A 26,914-nucleotide genomic window follows, 5' to 3' on the forward strand; every position below is an offset into this window, starting at 1 on the left:
CTTGAAGTTTGTGAATATCTCTTCTTGACTGTAATGATTTTACATTTATTTCGCTGGACGAATTAAATGTCGGTCAGACCAGTCACAGAACAAGATAGTCTCGATAATTGATAAAATAAATGTACATGCGACTTATGAATTATGACCATGAGTCATAAAAATTAATATTCCCAAAATTCCCCATATTCTTGAGCTAATTCAAATTTACCCAGAGTCGTATTCGTTACAACTATATGAAGGCACTTCCTCATCGAGACGTGTAGCTCAGGCAGTGGCCATATGGAGTGCTGTCACTGAGAGCCTAGTGTGACCAGAAGGGGAAGTGGTTCTGACATTTCAGTTGAAACTGCCATTTTTGTGCTTAGTCACAGCTATTTTATGGCACACACTCCCGTCAGCATGGCGGCGTGTCTATTTCGTTTCCCAAAAGTGTCTCATGATGCAGTGCGAGTTCCCTTTCAACAGGGAACATCTCAGGTTACAACTTTAACTCTGTTCCCTGAGAACAGTGAATGAGGCACTGCATCTCTTGGCAATGCCTCCTGGCTAATTGTTCAGTCCCTTCAGACGAAGAAGTGGATGACATGTTTCTAGGCGTCCCTTGTCTTCTCGCCATATACTTCCTGGTCGCACTAGTAGTGACATCATAGGCTGTCGCCAGCCAGTACGATTGCCTGGTGCTTCAGATACCAGTCACGCTGAGGCATTCCCCAATAGTGTCTCAGGACACAGTGTCTCATTCCCTGTTCTCAGAGAACCAGGGTTACAGTCATAACCTGAGATGTTTAGAGTCAATTTTTACTTTTGGGAGACAATAACTTTATTTATCGTGCACTTTTGACTTTACAACTTTGCAGAAAGTTTACATTCACAAATAGCTATATTACACGCTGCATGAAAGGGAATATTTGAAAAAAACATAATGGGGCACTTTAAAAGTCTATGATTGGATCTTTATTGCAGTAATTATTATATTTCTAGCATAAATTTGGAAAAAGTTCTTCTAACACTAATTGATGGAGTGTATACCTTTTTATTTCTTAAACAACCATGTAGGAAGACACATAATGGGCATATTCCAGGATGACAATGTCATGATGCACCAGGCTCAAATTGTGAAAGAATGGTTGGAAGGGAGCATGAAGAATCATTTTCACACATGAATTGGTATCTCTGAATCTAGACCTTAAATTCATTGTCCATTCAATGTGCTGGAGTAGAGTTTACAAAGTGCTAGACTCTTGCATTGTCAATACAAGATCTTGACCAAAAATGTATGCACCTATTGATGGAAAGAGATGTTGTGATGTTATTTCCATCAAGATGTGGAATAAGCGAACAACGTACAACATAGGCGGACATTATGCAAATGTATTTTCTAGTGACATAGAACGCTAGGGCTGTGCAATATAGCTAAAAAAAAAATATCACGATATAATGTTTCATATCGTTCGGTATCGATAATTATTGACATTTTATATAACCTTTTTTTTTTAAAGGCAAGAAGAAAAGTTTGAATTTAAACTACTGTTTTTTTCTTTTCTTTTCTTTCTCCACATTATTAAGGCAAACAACAAATTATATTAGTTTTAGCAGTCAAAAATAAAATGTAAACAAAACAAAAATATCATCTTTATGTCCTATATTAAGATAAAAAAGTAAGTGTTAAAGAAACTATTGACCTTAAAATGTTACAAAATGTGTGCAATGTGAAAGTGTAAACGTAGAACAATCAATGCAAACTTTGATGTAGATTAACATCTGTAATAAGTAGGGGTGTAACGGGTTCACAAAATTGACGGTTCGGTTCGATATGACACGGTGGTGTCACAGTTAGGTACGTTTTCGATACAGCAAAAAGAAAGAAATGCCAGAGACCTTTCCTTGATTTAAAATATAAATATTTTTCAATAAGTGTGAGTTTTCCTACATTTTTAGTTTTTTAAATGGAGTGAGTGAGTGAGTGAGTGAGTGAGTGAGTGAGTGAGTGAGTGAGTGAGTGAGTGAGTGAGTGAGTGAGTGAGTGAGTGAGTGAGTGAGTGAGTGAGTGAGTGAGTGAGTGAGTTTATATAGTGCTTTCATATGTACTACTGTAAACCCAAATCGGTTAACAATCATATCAGGGGTCTCTCCTCAACCACCACCAGGGTGCAACATCCACATGGATGATGCGACGGCAGCCACAGAACAACGGCGCCAATGCGCTCACCACACACCAGCTATAGGTGGATAGAGAGTGATAGATCCAATTTAGTGGATGGGGATTATTAGGAGGCCATGATTGGCAAGGGCCAATGGGTGGAATGTGGCCAGGACACCGGGATTACACTCCTACTCTTTACGAGAAGTGCCATGGGATTTTTAATGACCACAGTCAGGACCTCGGTTTCACGTCTCATCCGAAGGATGGATGAAGGAGGTTTTGGTCATCACATTAAAGATAACATTTAAATATGATAAGTTTTAAAGTGCTGGAATAAGATGTGTGACGTACTTGAAAGCATTTTACTATTCCTGCCAAACTTCCATGGTTAACTTACAGTTAGTGTTACTACATTAAATCCATGGTGAATGTTGCCAGAAAGTCTGTGGACTTTAAGCCTATGGGCCCTATCTTGCACCCAGTGCAATTGACTTTGTTCACCGACGCATGTATCATTCCTATTTTGCACTCGCGCACAGCGGACTTTTCCCTCCACAGACGCACGTCGGTAAATTAGGGAATGAACTTGCGCTCCCGGGGGCGGTTCAGCGAAAAGAGGAGGCGTGTTCCGGCGCAAACGTTCCCTGGTGCTATTTTGCAAACAATTTCTCCACAGACCAGGAGAAACCTAGTCTAAAGTCAGTGGCGCGTTGCGCATGTTATTCAGATGCTATTTTAAGGGCGCATGCTTGGCCATAATGTAGCGTCTGCACATCACACACACACACACACACACACACACTTTGCTTCTCTCATCTGCACACAGACACAGCAGTTTTCATTTTTGCAAATCATACATTATTACAAGGAAAAATATTAACACACAGGGGAAATCATTGTTGTGTCCATGAAGATGTGAAAAAATAGGCATAAATCTAGCTTACACATTATCATACGCTTGTTTAACCGAAGCTAATCTGGGTGTGTTTCTCCATCCCCCAATGTCACTTCTCTGTGTTTTACGGCCCTGACGAGAACGTCGGTCTCCTCGGCTGTGAACCGCTCCTGGCGAATCCGCCATTATAATAGCAATCCGCCATGGCACAAGTGTGCCTGCTCTTAAAGGGAATGTGAGATGATGCTCTGATTGGTTTATTTCACGTTACGCCCAAACCACACCTATGAGTAATGAAGCGACTTCAGACCAACACATTTTAGATTTGCGTCGGGCGCAAGAGTCATTTATCCTGCTGGTATAATAGCAACAGCGCCCGAAATCCGCCCACAAAGTTACTTGCGTTTCGCGCTTGATACTTGCGTTTCAGATCGTTAAAATAGGGCCCTATAACTAGTTCATTCATGGCACAATGTTTCTCCTGGTTTCCACGTCAGCGCTGTTTGATCCGTTAATAACAGAGAAATGCGAATGCTTCTCACTAGATCTCACAGCGATGTTATTACTTCAGTAGTGAATTCAAATGCTTTCTTTACTGGATTTCTTAGCGCTGTGTAGTAACAGTGTTGCTTGATCAAGATCGGCTCGCGCTGCACTGACATTGATGGTCCAAACTGATAAATGGTCCATGAAGCACAAAATAATAGCTAATAACAAATGATCTTATTTCCATCAAGATGTGAATAAATTTTTTGTCAAGATCTTGTAGAATTTACAGGGTGCACATCCCAAAGATTTTCAATGAATTTAACTTCTTAACCTGCACCTCATCACTGGTGGCCCCATATTTATGTTCTTCAACATTCACTACAAGTTAAAACATCATACTTGATTGGGAAAAACTCTGTATCACTGAAAAGATACCCCAGCATCTGTATTTGACCACTATTTACACTTTGCAACAGAAGTGAATCAATCAAAACTAACTTTGGCTGGACAATAACTTTATTCTAGATCTGTTGTAAAGCCTAAACAATCTCTGTTACTTTAATTTCCTATTATCACTGTAAAGCTGCTTTTAAACAATCTATATTACATCTTTACCATACCAATTACTGCCACTTGTGGCAACATATTACAAAACTATTATTCACATAAAAGACAATATTATATGAATTTGTTTAAATATAAAAACAATTTCAGAGGCACATTAATGAATGTTTCATTTTTAATTTCAGTGAAAGAACTTTACCTGTATTTTTGTTTGATCAAGTGTTCCAGCATCCTCAAAATGCTCTGAGACAACATAATAACAATCAAATATACACGGTTCAGACTGCGGTATTTTTGTCAAAAACATTTTAAAAAAAGTTAAAACATGGTAATTCAATTTGTTGTGATTAATACATATATGGTTATTTCTTGTGATAACATGACACTCACCGTTGAAGTGCTGTTGGATATTTTTTCTGGGCATTTCATGGTGAAAAGCTGCAGGATGTCCAGGAGCTCTACATGGATTAAGGAGCTGCACTCAACCAACTCATTTAGAGTCATCAAGTACATCCAAGACCGAGCCAGTAGTCTGTCCACCTCCAGCAAATGTCCATGTGTCTTCATGAGTTTCAACATCTTACTAAAAAATAGGAATTTAACAATAAGTCAAAAATCACTTCTTTTTTTATTATTTATTTCAACTGAAACCCAAGTGGGTTCAAAGATTTCACAATATCTACCAGGAAATTTTAAATCGACTCCAGTTACGACTTTAACCATGGTTCTCTGAGAAGAGAACAAGATGTTGCGTGGTAAAATACAATGATATGGGGGAACGCCTCAGCATAATTGTGTCTGAAGCACTGAAGTGTGTAAGTATTACAATCCAGATTGGTGCTGCGTCATCACTACTCGGACACTATAAAAGTCACCCGGAACAAAGCAGCATTAGCTTCTGATTGGCTTAAGCAAGCCACTTACGGGCATACAGGAAGTATGGCAAGGCAACACAGTGTCTCGTTACTGTCTCAGGGAACCGTGGTTATAGTCATAACCTGAAACATTCCCTTTCAAGAGAACTCATGCTACATTGGAAGTTAAGATGCTGTGGGGAACAAAATACCTACTGCTCCATACTGACTAATGCCTGTCCTAGTGTAAATAAGTTTGAGCACAAATCTAAGACAACAGAACATGTGACCCTGATGTAGGGTCAAGATCAAGGCTGTAAAAAAAAACTTCCACCAGAGGCATCGCACACTTCCTGGAGGAACACCCCTGACAGTAAGACTTTTGATGCCGCCACACTCCTGGGGGATTTGGCCCTTATGACTAGATGTGAAGGCAAGTCAGCACCTTGTAGGGATAGCCTCATTGATCCATTTACTTAGTATCTGCTTGGAAGATGGGGAACCCTGCTTGGGTGAACCAAAGCATACCAGCAGCTGATTATGCCACCGGGCAGTACGTTGGATGAACTTTTCAAAAGCCCTCACAGGGTAAAGTAAATTTAAGCAGCTGAAAGACTGTTGAATTTGAGTTGACAGATCTGAAGGGTGCCAGGGACAACCCCTCTAAAACCATGGCCAAATCACAGGCCAGAACTCTCATATGAATAGCAGGCCTCAACATCCGAGTATCACAATGGAAGCGAGTTACCAAATGGTGTCTTCCCAAAGACCCATCACCCAAAAATGTGTGGTAGGCAGCTATGGATGCCATGTAGACCATAAGTGTGGAGGGGTTTAGACCCGCAGAGAAACAATCCTGAAGGAACTACAGCACTGAAGCCACTGGGCAGTTAACTGGGTCCAACCAGTGTTTTCTGCACCATAAAGGGAATACTCTCCACTTTAGAATGTATAGTTTCTTCATAGAGGGAGTTTTAGAGTTTAGGATGTTCTCATCAACTTCAGTTGAGAGACAATAATTTATGAGTTGAACCCCCACCAAACCCACAGCTTCCACTTCTCCGGCTGGGGGTGGTAGATTGTTCCCGGCCTGTGAAAGATCCCTTAGAAAGCCTCTCACCTTCGAGTATATAAAACGAGCCAATGGCAATGAAATGCCATGGGTCTGCGGAATTTGCATAGCGTATCTCCGCCCCACCCTGGGGGTATATAAGGAAGTACGCCGGCAACATGCAGATATGTGACCAGTCACGGAAAGTAATGACACAAGTCGGTTTTGGGGCATTTTGAGTTATTCACAGATTCTGAAAGTGTAGTCTCCAAGCTTTCCAACGATGTGTAACACATGCAAATCTGATAATATTTGGAGAAGTTGTGGCCAATTGAAAGTAGGCACTCAAAAAAATTCAAAGGGAAGAAAACGGCCTCTAAAATTTGTGCAGTTCTCACCTCTCTCTCCTGCTGGGAGTGACAATAGGGCTCATTTACATCTCATTTAGATAAGCCATACCCCCTGTAAAGCTTTACAGCTTTTTCAGGTGTTTTGGTTCCTTTTCACACCACACTTATCGCTCTGGTCCGGATCAGTTTATGAAACGAAACAAAATGCAGTCATGAACATCCACATCACTCGTTGGCCAGATGGGTCTTGAACGTATTTTCATAACTGCACTTCGATTGTCAGAATTAACGTGAGGGAAAATTCCAACAGAACTCCCGGAATTAAACAAAGAGGAGGAAAATCCGGCAGACAACACGCCACTTTTTACTATGGAGAGACGACTGCGTGGGCTGATTGTATCCCTAGTCATTGTTTATAGTTTGTCTACACCACTTTAGGCAAACAATAACATTTGAGAATGAAGCGAGGATGCGGCTTAAAAAATGTTTTATTCAATGCACGCGGCGAGTCACTTCAGGAGGAGGCGACGCGTGCATTAATGTTGCTAAACAGTGACATAATGCACAGCGCAGCTGACTACGGCAGCTGGTTTAGTCCAAAAATGCGCAGTTCTTTGGCAGCTGGGTCTGTTCGAGGTCGGATCACGTTCTTACCACAAACGAACCGCTCCAGAGTTCGTTTGAAAGCGTACCGAGACCACGTACCTCTCCTCCTCAGTACGCTTGTTTGGTCCGCTTTTGGTGCGCACCCGAGTGCGATTGCCGCATTCACACCTGCCCAAACGAACCGCACCAAGGGGGAAAACGAACTCTAGTGCGATTCAACCGAACTAAATGAGGCAGGTGTGAAATGTGTTTTTTTAAATCAAGTGATCAAAGTACTCGTTGCTGCTGCGATCAGTGGCGCGGATACAGTGTTTTCTCGTGTGGCTCGCGCACACACCGCACTGTATTCACTCGGACGCGCGCTTCAATCCGTTGCGGATACTCTCTATTCGTTCTGGGGAAATCACAAAACATAATGCACACAAACGTGTCTCTGCTTAATACACAACCACTGATTAACAATCGGTTTTGATGAGAAAAAAAAGTATACGAGAAAAAAAAAAACTACACGAGCGTGGATTCGAACTCAAGACCTCTTGCATGATAGGCAAACGTTCTACCACTAGACCATTACGATATACAGTGTTAAAATAGGCGAATCTATCGTCTTCAGGATCAGTGAGCGCTTGTTCATAAGCATCCGGCTTGAAGAAGTACTTCAAAACAGTTTCGGTGTAACTCCCACGGTTCAGCTCGTCTGCGACAATCTTTGCGGCGTCCATCTTCATTGAATTTTGATATCAGATAGAGCCGGCCAGAGCGCTGCATAATAAGTAGCCACGCTGTTCCCTTGGAGGGCGGGGCAATAACAAAAGAACAAAAGCCGGCTTATTTAGTATGGAAATACGCACCGACAATGACACGCCCCTACTGCGTGCTAGAATCTTCGAAAAACAAGCCGATTTCAATCTAAAAATGTACGCTTTTAAATATACCAATACTGCTATCTCAAACATGGAGAGGCTTCTTCGTGATCTCAACTAACAGATTCTGCAAAAAAGCAGAACTTAACCGAGATGTTCCCTTTCGTAGTCACTCCGAGTTACGTCGGATGATGATGAATGGGGTTCCCAGTGTAATCACGTCACCTCTCGACTGTCTTCCAGTGCCCTGCTTAAGTCTGAGCTCCCTGTCGTGAGACTGGCATGGACAAAGGACTCCTACTTAACACAGGAATACCAAGGTACACTGGGAAGCATATCTCAGTGGAAATATGCAAACATGCCCAGCCCTAAGGGGGGACTTGGAATACACATATGACCCCGGGGGGCTGCATATGGAGTATCACTGGGGTGTCCTGCCGCAGGTGGAATATTTCAACCCCAGGAGTGGCAAGGTGGCTTGCCAAGGGAAAGACACATGCTCAGAGAGGCTTACAGTGGAAATACACATGTGGGGGTCGCCCGGAGGGGGAACCATGCACATGGAGGCACCTAGCCAAGCGCGAAAGCTGCCGGTGGCATAACTCTGGCGTTGCCGTCAATAGTGCTGGAGGAACTCAGGGCTTATTAGGCTCACCTGAGGAGAATATCGCACGTATCCCGTCCGTGGAGAGGAATGGCGAGCAAGCAAAGACACCTGAGCAGAATCTAGTACCGGCTAGTTGAAGCGAGTACATGAGAAGAAACTGGCTCCACTCGGAGATTATAGAATCTTGCGGATGTGTTAGGTGTCACCCAGCCTGCAGCTCTGCAGATGTCTGTTAGCGAGGCTCCATGCGCTAGAGCCCAAGAGGATGCCGTCACACCAAGGGGGCATGGTCGACCTTGCTGCTGGTATGCCAAAGCAATGGCGTCCACTATCCAGCTAGACAACCTTTGCTTGGAGAGAGCCTTTCCCTTCAGCTTCCCACCATAACAGACAAAGAGCTGGTCTAAGGTCGTTACTGCGGCTGCGGATGTCATATGCCCCAGGAGCCTCTGAAAAAGTTTCAAATGGAACCGCACTCTTGTCCTCGAACTGGCGAAGACAATTCAGCAGTGACTGCGCGCGCTCGCTCGTAAGCTGCGCGCACATGGCGACCGAGTCGATCTCCATACTGACAAAAAGAGATCCTCTGCAAGGGGCAGAGTTTGCTCTTCTCCAAGTTGATCCGAAGGCCCAGACGAGCTAGGTGCCGGAGTACTAGGTCCCTGTGTTCGCAAACCTGGTCTCGAGAGTGAGCTAGGATCAGCCAGTCGTCAAGATAATTCAGGATGCGAACCCTGTGTTCCCGGAGGGGAACAAGGGCTGCCTCGACGACTTTCGTGAAGACGCAAGGAGACAGGGCTAGCCCGAATGGGAGAACCGCGTACTGGTATGCCCGCCCCTCGAAAGCAAACCGTAGAAACGGTCTGTGTCGAGGTAAAATGGAGACATGGAAGTAGGCGTCCTTCAGGTCGATCACTGCAAACCAATCCTGCGGCCGCACACACTGGAGGATGCGTTTGGCCGTGATCATCTTGAACGGCAGCCTGTGAAGGGAGCGGTTCAAGACGCGCAGGTCGAGGATTCACCGTAACCCACCAGATTTCTTCGGTACAATGAAGTAGGGGCTGTAGAAGCCGGACTTCATTTCAGCTGGAGGGACAATCTCGATCGCACCCTTCGCCAGTAGGGTGTCGACCTCCGCTCTCATGACAGGGGCATTGCCACCGACCATAGTGAAGCGGACTCCCCTGAAGCGGGGAGGAGACCGCGCTAACTGAATCGCGTAGCCGAGCCTGATGGTTCTCGCGACCCAGCTGCCCGTCTCAGGAGTGCTGCTTAGCCAGGTGTTAGCCGGCTAAGGGGCAGAGACAGGCGGTGCCAGCCTCCAGCGACCTCCTCATGCTCGGGCCGTTGAAGGTTCGAGGGGAGGAGCTGCATGGAGGCGGCGTCGGCGGGAAGCAGACTAAGGACGAATCACCGTCAGTGCAGAAGTCTGAGTCCGCTTCTGGAGTGATCGAAGACTGTTGGGCGCAGTCCTCAACCACACAGCCGACCAAGCTGCCCGTCTCAAGGGTGCTGCTTAGGCTGGCGTGGCAGTCTAAGGGGCGGAGACGGGCAGCGCCGCCCTCCTGCGACCTCCTCCTGCCCAGGGCCGGTGAAGGCCCGAGGGGAGGAGCCGTATGGAGGTGGCCTTGGCGGGAAGCAGACTAAGGAGACCACACGGATGGATGACCATCAGTGCAGACGAACCTGAGTCTGCTTCTGGTGGCCGAAGCCACCCCGCCGAAGACCCCAGCTTGGAACATTGGGGGAGCTGAGAAAATGAATTCTCAGACCCCCTCATATCAACCTGGCTAAGCCCATGTCTGGACCACTCTAGTGGACACCACCTGGCCCAGGATCACGCAGGTACCGATGTCGCCCAAGAGCGAGGTCAGTATTGTGCACGGCGGAACGACCAGGCCTGGCATGGGAGGCATAGCGTCCCAGCAAAGGGGCGTGGTCGAGATTCCGCATTCTGTCAGTGTTGGCCAGGGAAGGACTAGCGTTCCACTGTGGCCGGTTCTGACAGAACTCCTGAGTCAGCACTGCCTCAAAGCAAAGGCGACACACAGGACTGCATGCCTGTGTCACAAAAGTGACAGAGAACATACAGACCAAGATCGCCTCACGATCAAGGGCAGCGAAGGCGGAGGACGCCTGCAGGCCGCGAAAAGTCACGTGGACTCCCGCGGGCCGGAAGTGTCCTGATGCACATCCGGGAAAGCCTACAGCGCTCGGGGGGAGGGCAGCGCCACTCCAAACGATGCTTTCAGCTGCCCGGGAAAGCATGGCCATCAGCTCTGGATCTGACTCGACTAACGCCGACACTCCTGAGAGAGGCAACGTAGTCGAATCCTCATTGCCAGAGGAATCAAGCCCGCCTTGTGATGCTGTGAGTGACATGACACCATCTGCTGGAGTCCCGAATGAAACACTGGGTCCCCGAGAGGAACCAGGTACACACAGAAGCCCCACGGTTTGCGATGTGGAGGGGGGAGTGTTTTTTTTTTATTTAAAAAAAAAATGTTTTATTATTGTACCACAATGTAACCCTCAGATCACCCTGGCCACCAGCCAAAGTATCCCGTAGGAAGAGATAAATTGGGGTGTGGCAGAGGGGACTCTACCCACACTGAGATCATTGAGTCTCGATCTATAAACATCGCGATGGTCAAGTTCCCGCAATGAAAACATGACTCCTCTACGAGCGCTGCCGAGCGATTAAGCCCAACACGCGAAACAGCGCTCGTGACCGTTAGGCAGATGAATCACGCGCCCACATCCAGTAAATAGGCCTTTTTCACAGAAGTTAGAACGCACATCCGGTTCAGCGTTTGTTGTGTAAAGCGACTTCCGGTGAAAAGGAGTCAGGCGCGCTAACGTTTACTCTTCACAACTTCCCTGAAGAATCTACCGGCATTCGGATGTTTTTCGACTTTTCGAGCTTCATTCAATCGCTCCGCACTCAAAACAAAACAAATCTTTATTGTAATAGTCATTTAGATAATTTTAAGACTTTGCTTATCTTAATTTTATTACTGCCGTTGTGGCAGCATTATTTTGGAGAAATAAAGTAGGCTATGGTGATATCTTCCTGGAACAGTAATTTGTGTCAACATTAACTAAAATGATATTATGACTTGAAAGTGAAAGGACAAATGTAATAAAGGCTTCAATAATATATTTAATAAAATATGACGGGAAAGTAGGCTAGCTTCATAATTTGTTTTCAGAAATGCATAAACATACCTGGAAGAGGAGGGACTGCATAGTCATGATCTGCTCCAGCGCTGTTACCTCACTAAGTTAACTATTTCGTCGTCTTGGGTGTCGTCAGAGTACGGTGCTGACAACAACAAGAAAACGTTGTACTTTTGTAAAAGAAAAGAAAACGAATAGGACGCACTTTCATGGTCTCTGTGAATTGGAGCACGACTCAAAAATGAAATGAAAAACAGACTAGCCTCACAGTTATGAGAAATATATCTTTAAAACTTGAAATGTTCACCAACGAAAAAAATCGAATCGAAAGCAAATACGGTACCACCACACAAAGGACTGTTTATGGTGACAATCCGTTATACATGTGAAAATTGTAGGCTGTATCTTGAAGATTTTTGTATTGTATCCTCTGTTATAAAGACGAAAATTGACATTTCGTTAATTAAAAAATAATAAGAACACAATGTTGTAAAACATAAACATAAACATAAAAAAGTTGACTATAGGCTACTAGGCTACTTTTTGTTTAATTATATCTCCAGGTAATGAAGATAGCCTATTAACAAAAAATAAATCTTATAATATATTATATAAATAAATAAAAACTTATAGGCCTATATAAAATATATTTTTAAAAAAGGCCTCACTGATTCATTTTGCCCGGGGCCCAGTCAGTGTAGGCTAGGTATAGCTCTGATTGGGGGCTGCTGTTTGCTTCAGCTTTTTGAACGTAGAAGTGTAATAAAGGCGTGATAGTCTACATACATTTTATGTGGATAAAGGAATATTTTGTACATGACTACACATGTCCTTATAAGGCCAAGAAAATATGTCGTTTTAACGACATAACATCTCGTTATTACGAATTGAGTGGAAAAATAATGTGGCAGCAATGCGTCACTGTTTTAGAGGAAGGGATAGGAAAAGTGTCAAGTTTTGAACTCTTTTGTAAACCGACTCTCGTGAAGTTTCTCCCCAGTTGTTCTACATATATCGGGACGGCTCCTTTTCTGAGGCGCTTACGACCAGTAGCGGCAATGTAATTAGCGTCGATAAAGTGCCGGCTACAAACAAATGTAAGTGTCGAATAGCATGCATCCACTTCTTTGTCAGACAGTCATCGCTTGGAAAAGCATTAAAACTCAAATATGGTTGTCACTGCTTATTATTTGTGCAATGAGGGACGCTACAGTGACACATCGATGTTGCTTAAGCTATTGTTGTTTCGACCGGAAGTCGCTTTACACAACAAACGCTGAACCGGATGTGCGTTCTAACTTCCGTGAAAAAGGCCTATACACGGGGGAACCGTCTTGAAAAAGACGTGCCGCGTGCAGCTCTTTTAGAGAGGGAAAAGCTCAGCAGAGTGCTGAAGCGCCCAGGGAGAAACACACTCACTGTCGGCAGATCACTGCACAAAACAGCAGCAGGCAATGCGATCTCGCTGGAACGCGCCATCACACAAACACACTGAAGAGCCGCTTGTCTCGTAGAATGAAGATGATTCAGAATGGCTTGTAGGAGTGAAGAGAACTCTTGGCTCCGAAGCGAAAACATATCTGCATGTTGCCGGCGTACTTCCTTATATACCCCCAGGGTGGGGCGGAGATACGCTATGCAAATTCCGCAGACCCATGGCATTTCATTGCCATTGGCTCGTTTTATATACTCGAAGGTGAGAGGCTTTCTAAGCGAAACCCCATTCGTCGTCATCCGACGTAACTCGGAGTGACTACGAAAGGGAACCCTCGTTCCCTGAGTAGGGAACGGAGACGTTATATACACGTCGTGGGTATATAAGGAAGTACGCTGGCAACATGCAGATAGACTGTAGGGTACAACATGGGGGAGCTGAGAAAATGAATTCTCAGACCCCCTCACATCAACCTGGCTGAGCCCATTCCTGGACCACACCTGTGGGATAAAAGAAAGCATACAGTTTAGGCGGAAATTGTGAAAAAATGTGTGTTATTCCTGGTTTAAAGAAGTCATGTGACCTCTGTGTTTGTCAGACAGATTCAGTACTGGGCTTAAATGAAAGCCTAAAAGGTCCCCTTTCCAACGATACCAAGCACCATATTATAGAATATTGACAATATCCCTAGCATGTGCCTAAACCAGATATACACCATATTTCAAAAACGGAATTTATCTTAGGGGGTTAGTAACTTCATGAGCTGAAAAAAGTGATTTCGCTACCACCGCTGCACTGCTATCGTGATTTTTCTAATACTAGGGGTGTATACCTTGCCAAAAAACAATGATAGCATTTCCCCCCCCCCGATGATACCGATCAACCCCCCTGGCTCATGGACTATATGTCTTTCGGAATTTTGAGAGTAGCCTACAATTCTATTTAGGTTCTGAGCCTGCTGATCAACTATTAGTGAAATCATCACAGATCCATTGATTTTGGTTGGATTTGTATTATTTTTTTCTGTGGAATGAGTATACTGTTTGGTGAAAAGAATGACATATTGACTGATGTCATAACTTGGGGGAATAGTTGATTGCCAATGAAGTAAAGATGAAAATATTGGAAAAAAGTGAGAAAACGCCAATTTTTTTGCATTAAATTGATACAAAATCATGTAGAAATGTGTTTTAAGAGTTATTTTTTCAGTGGATGTTGTCAGCACATGTGTTCTGTGTATCTGGAATGCATTTATTGACAGCCTACCAAACCCACTGAGGATTTAAGGAAAAAAATAATTTTTCACATTTTTCTGATAAAAAATAAAGAGTGCATACACTAAAATTGCCACACTTTTTTTTCGCGATATTTCCGGCAGAGCAGACCCTCCAATTATTGGTTCTTAGGGTCAAAGTTAACAGAAAAAACACAAATAAAAAGTATGGCAGACCATGTCAGGTTCAACCCATTTTATTGAGCTTTGGAGACTTTGGCTCCCCGACTACTAGCATCCCTACTAATTTCTACGTCCCTGTCGTAAAACTGTCAAAAAACAAAAAATCTGTCAAAATAAGAGTTCAGTTTAACTTGAAATTGTGAGACAAATATATAACAATTGACTAGTTTACAGTAGAATACTTAAACGTAATAATAAAATTATTAAAACTTTAATTTTAAAGGAATAATCACACTGTTTTTCCTCCATGTTTTAATTCATCAATAATAATAATAATAATAATAATAATAATAATTAAGCAATAATTTCAATCAAAAATGTTTATATATAACCATTGTTGTCCATTTGGGTCTTGTGATTGTTGTGTATTATTTTTAATTAAATATTAATAAAATATAAAATATTAATTTTATTTAACCAGATTTTTATCTTAAAATCAAAAGAATTAACAATGCAGATTTATTTTTACAGCTGTCTTTGATCATATTTACCAAGGGGGCAAATAATTCTGACCAGCACTGTATAACCACTGTTTTGGGTCTTGTGATTTTAATGCATTACTTATTTTATTTAACCAGATTTTATCTTAAAATCTCTAACAAGAGCGTTCTGATAAAAATGTGCAATTAGAAAAACGGTTAATAGATCTCAGTCCCGCCTGCTGAACACACATCGCTAAAATGATTGGCTTTTGGCTACATTAGGTTGTGTAAAGTGGCAAAGCTCCTCCGAAGGAAACATAGATGCAGGAAGTGAGGGAGAAAATCAACAGTTCTGTGCACAAAAATACAGGGCAAAATTGTGTCATACTGATTCGGGTCAAAATGACAAAGGTTTTTGTCAAATGAAACCATGAAAATCACATGAAGTGACTCTCAGAGCAGCTCTGGAGGTGAAGTTCATGTACTGATGTCCTCATATAGTGAGACAGCAGATGCTGAAAACACAGCTAGCGTCACTTGTGTTTGAATATGTGTAGTAGATGAAGCAGAAAATCTGCGTCATTTAATCACTCACAGACAGTGTTGGGGGTAACTCATTACAAGTAACTTGAGTTACGTAATCAGATTACTTTTTCAAGTAACTAGCAAAGTAATGCATTACTTTTTCAATTTGCAATAAAATATCTAAGTTACTTTTCCAAATAAGTAACGCTAGTTACTTTTTCACATTTATTGACTGACAGCTCTCCTGTCCTCATGTTGAGAGAAACAGAGGCTGTGTCCAAATTCAGGGTCTGCATCCTCCTTAGGATCCTTCCTACCCGGTTGAAGGAGGAGGGGTCCTCCGACGACCGCAAAACCCGGAAGTCGGTGTTTGTGAATTTGGACAGCCTACCCTTCTTTCAGTTCCCTCCCTTACCCGTTGCTCATATCCTGTCGCCTAGCAACCGTGACATAAACACTTCTGTCTGCTCTTTCGTCCCTAGAACTATTTTTTACAGTCGCCCTAGAAGCGTTAAAAAACAGCTTCAATCACTAACAAATTAGCTGTGTGTAAGGGGATATTCACACAGGCAGTAAGGAAGAAGCTAGTTTAGGAAAGTAATGTTTTTTTTTTTTACATAAACGTACAAATGTAAAAAAAAAAAAAAAAAAAAAAAAGCCTAACTAGACAATCACTGAAAAAATATATTTTTTTGAAAAGCCAGTTTTTAAAAAAACTTACATCGAAAAGCATAACGTTACTCCTCTCCCTCTCCCTCTCCCACTCCGCTACCTCCATGGCAACCGCTCGCTTCGTCCGCCATTACGCTCTGCCGAAAAGAATTATGGGATAGGTAGGACGGGAAAGGATCCACCACACCCATCCTTCCAATTCGGGGAAAAGGAGGACGTATTTGTGGGCCGCATTTGAAGGATCCTACGAATTTGGACAGCCTTCGTCGCGGCGCTGTGACGTAACATCCTTCAAATGAGTACTCCGAAGGATGTAGACCCTGAATTTGGACACAGCCAAAGTGAGGTGGTGGTGTGTGCGCTGTGTAAACATGATGGTTATTGTAGTTCTAGAGTAAATGTGAACTTACTAATCTCACTGCTCAAAATAAATAAAAACAGTAAAATGCAATCTCAGAATTTTACTCAACTTTTATAATTAACTATTAAATTACACAAATATACTTTGTGAATTTAATCTCACTTTATTAATGTCTTTGCTGCTGACCTTCAATGATCTAATTCAACCATACTAATAAGCAAAAATTACTTTATAAGATTTAGAAATAAGAGTGTTGAACTTCCTTCTCCTGTATATTATTGTTATTTAATCCAGAACAGCAGGGCAAGAGGCACCCTTTACTGTACAATTGTAAATATACATTTCCTTCAGCCTGAGGCTTATTCAGTTTACTTTTGGTGTGAAAGGGCCTTAACATTTGCCAAAAATATAACTTTTTTGTTGGTCTTGTTATTAAAAAAACAAAAAAGCAAGCCCAGCCCAGGTGAGAAGAAAAAGTAACTTAAAAGTAACGTAACACCTTACTTTTCATAAAAAGTAACTAAGTAATGCAATTAGTTACTTTTTTGGGGAGTAACGCAATATTGTAATGCATTACTTTTAAAAGTAACTTTCCCCAACACTGCTCACAGACATGCATAATTAATATTTAAATAGTCTTTTTGCGTTTAACATTCACATACTATATTTCATATTTTAATTTACATGTACTGACCTACTTTTGATTTATTCATCCAAAATTTGCCAAACTTCATGACAACCTGCGTTATACAGTACAATAAAATCCATTTAGACTATTCCGCGATTCAAGTCGTTTTCCGCATAGCGGAAATCATATCGCCGTGAATTTATTTAGCTGACCCCTTGTCTATAGGTCACGAACCCTGAGGAGCCCATGGACCCAGTTTGAGAAAGATCTTATGATCTATATAATTGAGTAAACAGATGCCCTGGAGTCGTAATGGAGCCAGAGCTGCATCCATGCACTTTGTGAAAGTGTGTGAAAGACAATGCTAGGCCAGAAAGGAAGAAATCATTACTAGTAAGCTTCACAGTGCACATAGAGATCGAGAGCGAGGGCAGGGAGGCACACACTAACTCTAAACAGCTTAGTTGGCATTCTAAAACTTTCTAATTACTTGTTTGTGGCAGACAAGGGACAGACAACACCAAATAAGACAGACAATTGTTACACAGAGTGCTTGCTGAAGACACAAAAGTTTCACTGCTTTGTTCCAGGTGTCTTTTATGGCCAACACGCATCATGGTCACATCCTGACACAGCACCAATCAGGATTGAAAGAGTTGTACACATGGTTCTATCAAGCAATCATGCGGAGGCGTTCCTCCATAGCGTTGTAACTTCCGAAACAGTACGAGTTCCCTCAAGAGGTAACAAAATAATACCCAGATTATTTAATACCTTCGATCTTCGGATCTGGGGGAGAGTGCATGTGCTGATTTGAGTCCCTGCAGTCCGGCCCAGCTCAAGTCTAATTGTGAGTTGACTTTATTAAACACCGGCTGAAATGGTTTTGAAGTGCCTTTGAGAAGGTGCAGTAGTGGAATGACGATGATCCAATTGGAAATGTGCTCTGCTCTCACACTGTTGATTAGTTCCTCCACCATGTCAGGCAAGCTGAAAAGGGAATCCAAATAATCAAGATCTTTTCTCAGAAAAAAACTACTCAAGTCTGTTCTCTGCATATTAAACCAATGTTCTGGGTTAATGTAAGCTCTACTGACTGCATCTGTGGCATACTGTCAATTACCAGAGAAAATTAGTTTAGCAAATTGTAAAAACAAACAAAAACATTTACAGTATGCACTTACAAAGGAAGTTGGATATTTTACTGGAAGGTTTAAATCTACGATGGAAGTGATGAATTTAGTAAATAATACACTTGTGTTCCAAATTGTTATGCAAGTGACTTAACAGTAAGATTTCAGATTTTAGTTTGAAAGTTTGAAAAGAAAAAAGAAAAGTTTGTTTCATTCCTCAATTCTCAAATCTTTTGACAGTTCGATAACCTCTATTCAGTTTTCACAATTATTTTATTGTTTTTCTGCCTTTTGCGAGACATTGCACTATTAGAGCTTTTCATCTTCAGAAAGATCTTTTTTCCTCCCCCGTGTTGCATGAGAACTGTAACTTGCTTATTAATGTGAAACAACCTCTTTAAGTAGGGTTTCCATTTACCCAAGAAGACCTGGTAAACTATTTAACAAACCTGTCTGAGGAGCTGTTTACACGACACCGTTTTCAACTTAACACGTAAGCATTTTTATGTGTGAATGGGGATCGATTTGACAAAGTGTCATCTGTACATGAAAAAGTTAAAGGAAAAACTTTTAAGCATATCGCTGTCGTATAAATGGACCCCGAGATAGTTACCTGTTTTCAAATAATATGAGGAATTAAACATACAAACAAACAATTTCTTTGAAAAACTAAAAGCTGAATGTTTATATTACTGAAATACTACTGATAAGTCACTTGCATAATAATAATAATAATGTAATGTACTGACTTAAATTACACAAAGCCACTGTGTGAATTCAAAACACATGAAGTATAGCACACAAGTCGAATTAAAGCACTAGTGACTCTTATATAATAGCATGTGTTCAAAATAACCTTACAAGGGGTGTTTTTATTTGTAATTTGGATTTTTATACCACACCTGAATGTGCACCTGATATGGTATTTAGTTCATTTGAACTGCTCACAAATATTAGAAGAAAATGCTCTCTCAGATCATACAGCCTTGGTCTAGTCACATTGAGCAGTTCATTTATTTTTTCGTCAGATCTGGTCTGTATTGCAACAATCTTTTGAGATCTTTATAATTTACATTGAAACTGTAAATTATATAACAGTACTCACATGTTTATTAGTGGAAATGATTCTGTTATGTCAGTCCAGAAAGACAGGAATTCATGCTCAGGTAATTTGGGCAGGCAGAGGGCAGTGCAGAGACGAGACAGAGTCCTGATGTCTAACTCTAGACTATAACGTTTCCACATGTAGACCATGATGAGAGCAGCGTTCAGTGGCTCCACAATGAGAGCACTCTTTCCCTGGCTGTCCTTTAGCTGTGGGGTCACTCGCTCCAGCATGAACTGCTTCAGAAGCCTGCTCACCTGACAAGATGAATATGAGACGATATGTTGAATTTCATGTTGACATCTACAGTTAATGTCTTTCAGTTTGTGATATTAAAGCCATTGTTCACTAAAAAGTGAAAATGTATATTTTTATCATAAATGTATACTCAATTTAATGTTTTATAGATATGCACACACCATCTCGTAAGACCTACTTTCTTTAGTGAATAACAAACTGCATAAAGTGTATTTGATAAAATATTATTGCAGAGTAAATTTGTCCATAATAAGAACCGAGACTGTCAAGCTCAAACAAAAGACAAAATGAGTGCTGTAAAAATATTAAAAGTAGTCGTCAATTGGGCTTGTGTGCTATATTCAAAGTCCCCTAAAGTCATATAATAGCTATCAATAAATAAACATTATTTGAAGAAATTCTTCCCTTTCGCCATAGCTCTCAAATCTACATATAAATACATAATTACATAAATAATTGCATAAGTTCATGCATACACCATAGTATTTTATCTTGTATGCTCCATGAAGTAATAAAGGGGTGATAGAATGATTGTATAGGGTTTCTCACACTGTTCCTTAAGGTTTCCAAAAAGGGTATGTAACATTGGTTGGGCTGAAAATGCCCCGGTGGCTCTTTTACCCGCCCTAATGCAACCCTGAGAAATTGCCCCAGAAGGAAGCGAGCGGCAGGGGCGTCACTAGGCCCTTTTTAGGGGGGCTTCAGCTTCAGGGCTTCAAAAAATATTTGATTAATACATTTTTGATCGCTTCAGTCCCCTTTTAAAAAACTCATTTGAAACGGCGGAAAGCTGCGTCAAGTTCCGGCTCCTCCCCTTATCTGAGTCTGCTTGGATTTAGGCCTTTTTCAATCTGCAGGGGCGCCGAGCAGAGCGAACATCAGAGAGTACAAGGTGTGTCATGAGTGCATTTATTGAGAGATTGCTATGATATTACATCTGGATCGGTGCAGTTCTTTGTCATAAATGCATTGCAGTTTACATAATGTAATTACTAGAGCATTGGGAGCAACACAGGACGTTTCGGTTTCTCATCCGAGCGCGAATTTTAGCAGCACGACTGATGCTTCAGTTTACGGTCAAGTAACGTTATGAGTTAAGAATAAGTAGCTAAACTAAAGATTTTATATTTGACAGTTTTTTAGGTCATGAATGTTAAACGAATGACAAAAATAATTAGAAAACTAATAAACTTTTGTCTAATAACGTGTAATTATGTCATTGTGAGGGGACAAGAAACATTAACAAAGCTGTTTTCATAGGCACAAGATTAATAATGCATGTGTACATGTTGAGAATTAATATAATACAATTTGTAGCCTTCGGTAAATTAAAAAAGTTCAGCTTTAGGAGGGGAAGAGACAGGGCAAGATCAGGAGACTGAGAGAAAAAGACAGAGTGATGTAGATGAGGAGAGAGCAGGTTTTAAATCTATTTCTTATCCTTTTTTGGCCTTCAAACATCTTGAAATGCACATATCAGAGAAATAAAAATGTTTAACCCCATAACAACTTCAAAATTATGACCTCTTTGATTATAAAGCCCTGTCTACGGCCATATATTAGGCCTAGATCAATAATGAATGTGTACATATTGTGAATGAATTTAATAAACTTAGTTACCTAGCTTTCCTGGTAGCTTTGTCTGAGAAAATTATTAATAAATCAACCTATCAGTTGACCCTATGTTTACTTTCTTCACTGACAGACAAAAATGAAAAGCCTATATCAGTCAAAGCTCAGCTTTAGGAGGGGAAAAGACAGAGCAAGATAAAAACAAAGAGAAAAAGAGTGTGATGCTGATGAAGTGTGGAAAATAAACAGCTGCCCGCACATGGTTTTAAAGCTGTAGTTATCCAATTTCTTTGGCCTTCAAAACATCTTAAAATGCACATATGTAGATCAGAGAAATCAAAATTTTCTCGGGGGAGCATGCCCCCAAACCCCCCTAAATACCTCACATTCGGGACCTCACTGATTATAAAACTCTGCCATATGCATGTTACTGGATGAATGAATGAAATTAGTTAATAATGAGCATTAGACCTAAACTAACTTTTTTTTTTAAAAATCATACCCTCATTGGGGGCTGAGCCCCCCTAAAACGAAAATCCTAGAATCGCCCCTGGCGAGCGGTACATACATACGCCGGTGTATGAATGAGTGAGTGAATGGGTGAACGTGAGGTTATATGTAAAGTGCTTTGGTGGCCATAGGTCTGTGAAAGCGCTATATAAATGCAGTACCATTTACCATTTACATCTGAGCTGATTTGAGATCCGACAATTTTACAGCTGCAGTTTAAAGTTTCGAGATTTTCATAATAAGGAGGTGACATGGGATTGTGAGATTCCGTGTATGGCCATTTTACCCACCGAGCTGCTGTTATTCAATTATGCCAAGGTGAACTTGGTTTTGCATTCTATCACCCCTTTAAGTTTGGAATGACATGATGAGGCAAATTATGTCAGTCAGAATAAATATTTTTGGTGATTTTTAGGTGAAAATTCTAATAGAATGTTTTTCATTATAAGCTGAGATTGATATGGTTCACTTACATCTTGTTCACCATATTTCAGTGAGACCCATTTCACATGTGTCTTTTCAAATACAGAAGGGTTGCCATAAACTTCAAAAAACTGTCGCAGCTGACAAAAGAATCTGCTGACGTTAATTTTGCTCCAGCTTTTCAGGAGGTCAAAGATAGTTGTCAGCATGAATTGACCAGCAATTTCTCTTCCATTGATTATTTGTTTCCTCTGCTCACCCCACACAAGTTCTCTCAACTTCTCAAACCAACGTTTAGGTGTTTTTTTACAGATGATATCATCATATTGATGCCATTCTCCTGCAGTATATGAAAAGAACACATTAGGTCCAGTAAAAAATTAAAATTAAACTGAAGTATAAATGTCTGAGTTTTACATACCTTCATCATTCAGGAGATGTGGTTTGACAAACAGACATCTGTTGGTGGTTTCTTTTGAATCCAGTTTGTATATGTATTCAGAATGTAATTTATACTTCTCATACTTTTTATCTGTATACACAACATACTTGTATGGGATGGACACCAATTCAGCATCTGTCTTTTTGCATACACATTTCCCTTCAACAAGAAATCCATGCTCTCCAAGATCCCTGTAATCAAACTATTCTTCAACAGCTGATCCCAGTAATGAATAATGAATAAACAGTCCTTGTAAACTTCACTAACCGTGTTGCAAAGAGTTCAGCCAAATCATCTTCCAAATCACCAATGGGACCACCAGCTCTTACACAGATATGATCCTCTTTGGGGTTAAACTCGAAGTCTTTTGACAGGACTGCATGAAAGTGAATGGTAAGTCTCTCACTGGAACTAATTGGTTGAGTTGATGTTGGATTTCTGCAATTCAACAATATTGATAAGATAATAATCCAAAAAACATATTTGTACTTTAACAACTTCAACGAGGAAGTGCATTCATCACACAATTCTGCATTCACCTGTTTGGAGGCGCGACATACTGACTTTCTGTATCATCACTTTCAATGGATTTCTTTTCATCAGTGAAATCTTTTCTTCCCATATGCGGCTGTTCCTGACTGAGCTCAGCCCTCACCGGCGAATCTACTCTAGAACCGTAATTCATCTAAAGGCAAAAGAAACCAAATTAGTCAACATTAAACATGTTTATAATTTCTGTGATTATCAATGTTAGCAAGCAGCCGTTGGCCAAAGCTTTAGCTCCCTCCGGGGCCAGTTCTCAAATTAACTGAGAGCACATTTTCTATTTGAAATTATTTAGATTATTTTCAAATTATTTAAATTTAGACTGTGTAAAATACGTTTTTTGTATTTCAGTTTGAATTTCATGCAAGCACAGATGATGAATAAAATTGTGCATCATAAATAAATCAACAAAAGAATTTCAGAATAAGAAACACGTTTAACACTTAATTCAGAGCCATTTAATTGTTAAACTTGATGTCCATATCCAGCACCTCTGTCTTTGGTTTAGAGTTGATATCTTCATTTGGTCGAGTTGGAGATACATTGGCATTCTGGTAATCCAGCACTTGCCCTTCAGGCCTGATATCAGTCATTCCTTCTTCAGTGCCATGTGGAATGTTTGCGGATGTTTGAGACTCATCTAGTGGCTTTTCTGATAAACACAAAAACAAAGGTCACACAGGAATGGTGGACATTTTTACTTTGTTACTGTCCTTGGGTAAATTTTGCATTTTTTAAAACATTTTTTACTTGTCCATATTTCGAAGCATTTCATAAAAACAAGAGGCAATAATGATGTCTGATTCGATAGTGATGTTCATGTCTGACTCAAAATGAGCCCGGAACCAGGAGATGCTCAGAGCAGAGACATTTTAATACTGATAATTGTAAATAAAAATTATATTCAAGTAATGACTATCAGTAATTTGTGAACTAAATCTGCTGTAAAATAGTTGTTAAGGCCGTTTTATGAAATGCTTGAATGTGTACAGAGTAGGCCATTTTAGGTAAAAACTACAGTATAACACAAATTAATGCCTCATGCATCTACCTCATTGCCGTTTCAGTTTCAAATGATATAAAACTAGAATGTTTGCAGAGTTTTTCTTTAACACATTTTGCACAATATGACATCTGTTTTATATTGTTTGATTGTCTGTTTGAACTATTATTCATTCTACACACCACATATTTACACATATTTTGTTTTTCCCAATATTTAAAATATCATTTGTCATTTTCACTTGTTAGCACAATGAATTACCAGTATCTGAAATTTATATTTTAGTATCCAAGTTTAATGTTCTAAGAGTGTATAACAAGACAATAAAAATAAGTAAGGTAATAAAATAAAAATAGCTTATTTTGATTGATACATAGGCCTACTGAATGCCTGCATCCCTAATCTTCCTTATTGACAAATGGTGGCTTTTATATACAGTTTATATATACACACATGCATACAGGGCTCGACAAAGACATCGCTTTTCTTATTTTTTTACACACTTGTGCCGTCGAACTGTTGTATAATACTGTATGATGAAAAAATAATACAAAATGATCTCGTGGCCACGACTTAATATGACGTTCCCACGACTTAATATCACGTTCCCACGAGTTTATATGTTGTGGCCACGACAAAAATAAGTGAACCGAACATGTCCCCTCCCGGTCACCGTAATGATCTGTTCAAATGGTGTAGTGAATATCTGGTATATCAACATCAGTAATCAGTAATGACATGGATATCTAATGTTAAGTATTGTTATAGTGTTAGTTCAGTAAATACATTGTTTGTTACACTTATTTTACTTGTATACATAATGTGTTCTTAGCCAATCAGATGTGGCTACGTCATTACGTAGGGATTAGTTCACTGCTTGTTTACGTTTAGCGTCAGATGCTCGTAGGCTCTGGTGCGGATGGTTGTAGATAAACCCATCAGCGCTGGGCAAGAGCATAAAACCCCTGTTGTTGTAAAGTTGTGTCTTACGTAAAGTAAAGTTCCTGAACGTACTCTCTTTGTTGTGGGCTTATCTTCATGCCTCCACGGACACTGAGAAACCAACACGAGAAAGCACAACAAGTGGTGTCAGAAGCTGAGCGTGATTGACAGTTATCAGAGAATTGTAAACTGCTGGGACATCCTTTGTTAATCGATGGACATTATAATCACATACGTTGTTGTGAAGTAGTATTAAAGACTGATAGACCACGTTTTGTCGTCACATTGACCATAAACTCATGAAAATAAGAGCTGCATGGAGTTTCCCTTCCCCCATGGAGAGGAGTGGCGCTGGCAGTCTGCCAAAGCTAGCTGCTGTTGGCTGCCTGCCAAATTTCACAGACACTATTAAACAGCCCTGCAAATCTACATCGAAGCTCACAAACCAGAATATATTTCAGTATTATATATACAAAAAAAGAGACAAAAAATTAGAAATAAGAGAGAGAGAGAGAACATTTCAAGCCAAATTGTAACATAAAATGGATGTGAGTGAGTCGGAAGTCCAACTTGGAGCGTCAGCTGCTCCAGAACCCCCACAGTGGCTACAGGCTGTGCGGTCACAACAAAATAAGCAACTTCAACATGCCATTTCACCTCTGCTCCAAAGATTGGAAGCGACAGAGGCTAGTTTGTCTGCCCTCACGCAGCAGCGTCATGCCAGTAAAGTAACACGTGGTCCCCACCAACATGACGACTCTACCACACTTGCAGCTGCCCCTGATAGAACTCTTATGACAGATGGAGAAGCTACAGGGCTTTCAGATGCTGAACAGCTTTTTGCTGCTGAGCTCGTGGTCATTGATAGACACGTACAGAGCCCAATTAGTCCAACTTCCTCCACACCCGATGTAAGACCTAGAAGCCGTGCACAGGGACCCAGCCATTATAATGGCTCTTTCAACTTGGGCCCAAACATGCACACACCTTCAACTGCTGCAGCGCCCACCCATCACCTCACAACCCCTCGTGGTAGAGCTTCAGATGGACCTAAAGCTAAACTTGACACTTACGATGGTAAGGATGACTGGGACTCCTTCATCATTCCTTTTGAGCGCAGAGCTGTCATTTACTGATGGAGTACAGTAGAGAGAGTGGATAAACTCCATGAATATCTACGAGGAGCTGCTGTCAGATATCTGTCCTCATTACCCGAACACATACGTGAAGATTACTTTCTGCTGAAAGAACAGCTGGCTTTCCGATTTGGCCAGAAATAACCTCCCACCACAGCACGAAGGAGACTTGGAGAACTGCGCCAGTCTAAAGAAACTGTTTCAGAGTTCGCAGACGAGGTTAACAGGCTGGGCCGGGTTTCCCGATAACGTTGTCTCTTAGCGCGCTACGAAGACTCTTAAGGTATAACTTAACTAATGGTATACAATTACTAGGGGTGTTCCCCGAACTATACCTTAGAAAGCTGCTTAAGATAAACCTTCTTACGTGCGACGTTACCCGGTGCTGTCCGTGGCGATGCTGCTGAATTGGTTGATATAGATGGCTCGAGAATCAGTTATTCTCTCGTGCAGGGGCTGCTTCACTGCGTTATGTGAGAAAGCGGTGTTCTTAATAAAAGAAGCACTTCAGAAATAGTTGAAATTGCATTAGGATTCATGGAATATTATAAAAAAGAATCCAAACTATAATAGCCTATAATAGCTTAGCCTACATATTTTAAAATTGTATCATATATTGCTGCCACAATGACCATTTCAAAAAATGTATGTGCTTTCATCTCTTTCCTATTTTTGTTCGCTGAGGTGTAGTTGCGATGAAATAGTGTTTTTGTAAATACTTTCCTGCATTTCAGTAATAA

At 41.0% G+C, this 26,914-nt stretch overlaps 1 protein-coding gene across 1 annotated transcript in view; it reads right to left on the bottom strand.

Annotated features, from left to right (window-relative positions):
- Window positions 1-25,054, bottom strand: part of LOC308696626 (E3 ubiquitin-protein ligase rnf213-alpha-like) — a gene marked incomplete at its 5' end in the record, with an annotated part of 167,762 nt that extends 142,708 nt beyond the window's left edge. Inside the window, 9 exons of the mRNA XM_081375488.1 lie at window positions 4,482-4,674; window positions 17,879-18,094; window positions 19,343-19,599; window positions 22,156-22,445; window positions 22,527-22,738; window positions 22,815-22,985; window positions 23,087-23,232; window positions 23,585-23,745; window positions 24,982-25,054. Coding sequence (XP_081231614.1) covers window positions 4,482-4,674; window positions 17,879-18,094; window positions 19,343-19,599; window positions 22,156-22,445; window positions 22,527-22,738; window positions 22,815-22,985; window positions 23,087-23,232; window positions 23,585-23,745; window positions 24,982-25,054 — 1,719 coding nt within the window. The remainder of the gene's footprint in view (window positions 1-4,481; window positions 4,675-17,878; window positions 18,095-19,342; window positions 19,600-22,155; window positions 22,446-22,526; window positions 22,739-22,814; window positions 22,986-23,086; window positions 23,233-23,584; window positions 23,746-24,981) is intronic.
- Between the last annotated feature and the right edge of the window lie 1,860 nt (window positions 25,055-26,914).

Source organism: Scardinius erythrophthalmus (genome assembly GCF_964197995.2).
Source record: "Scardinius erythrophthalmus genome assembly, chromosome: 1".
NCBI classification, from domain to species: Eukaryota; Metazoa; Chordata; class Actinopteri; order Cypriniformes; family Leuciscidae; genus Scardinius; species Scardinius erythrophthalmus.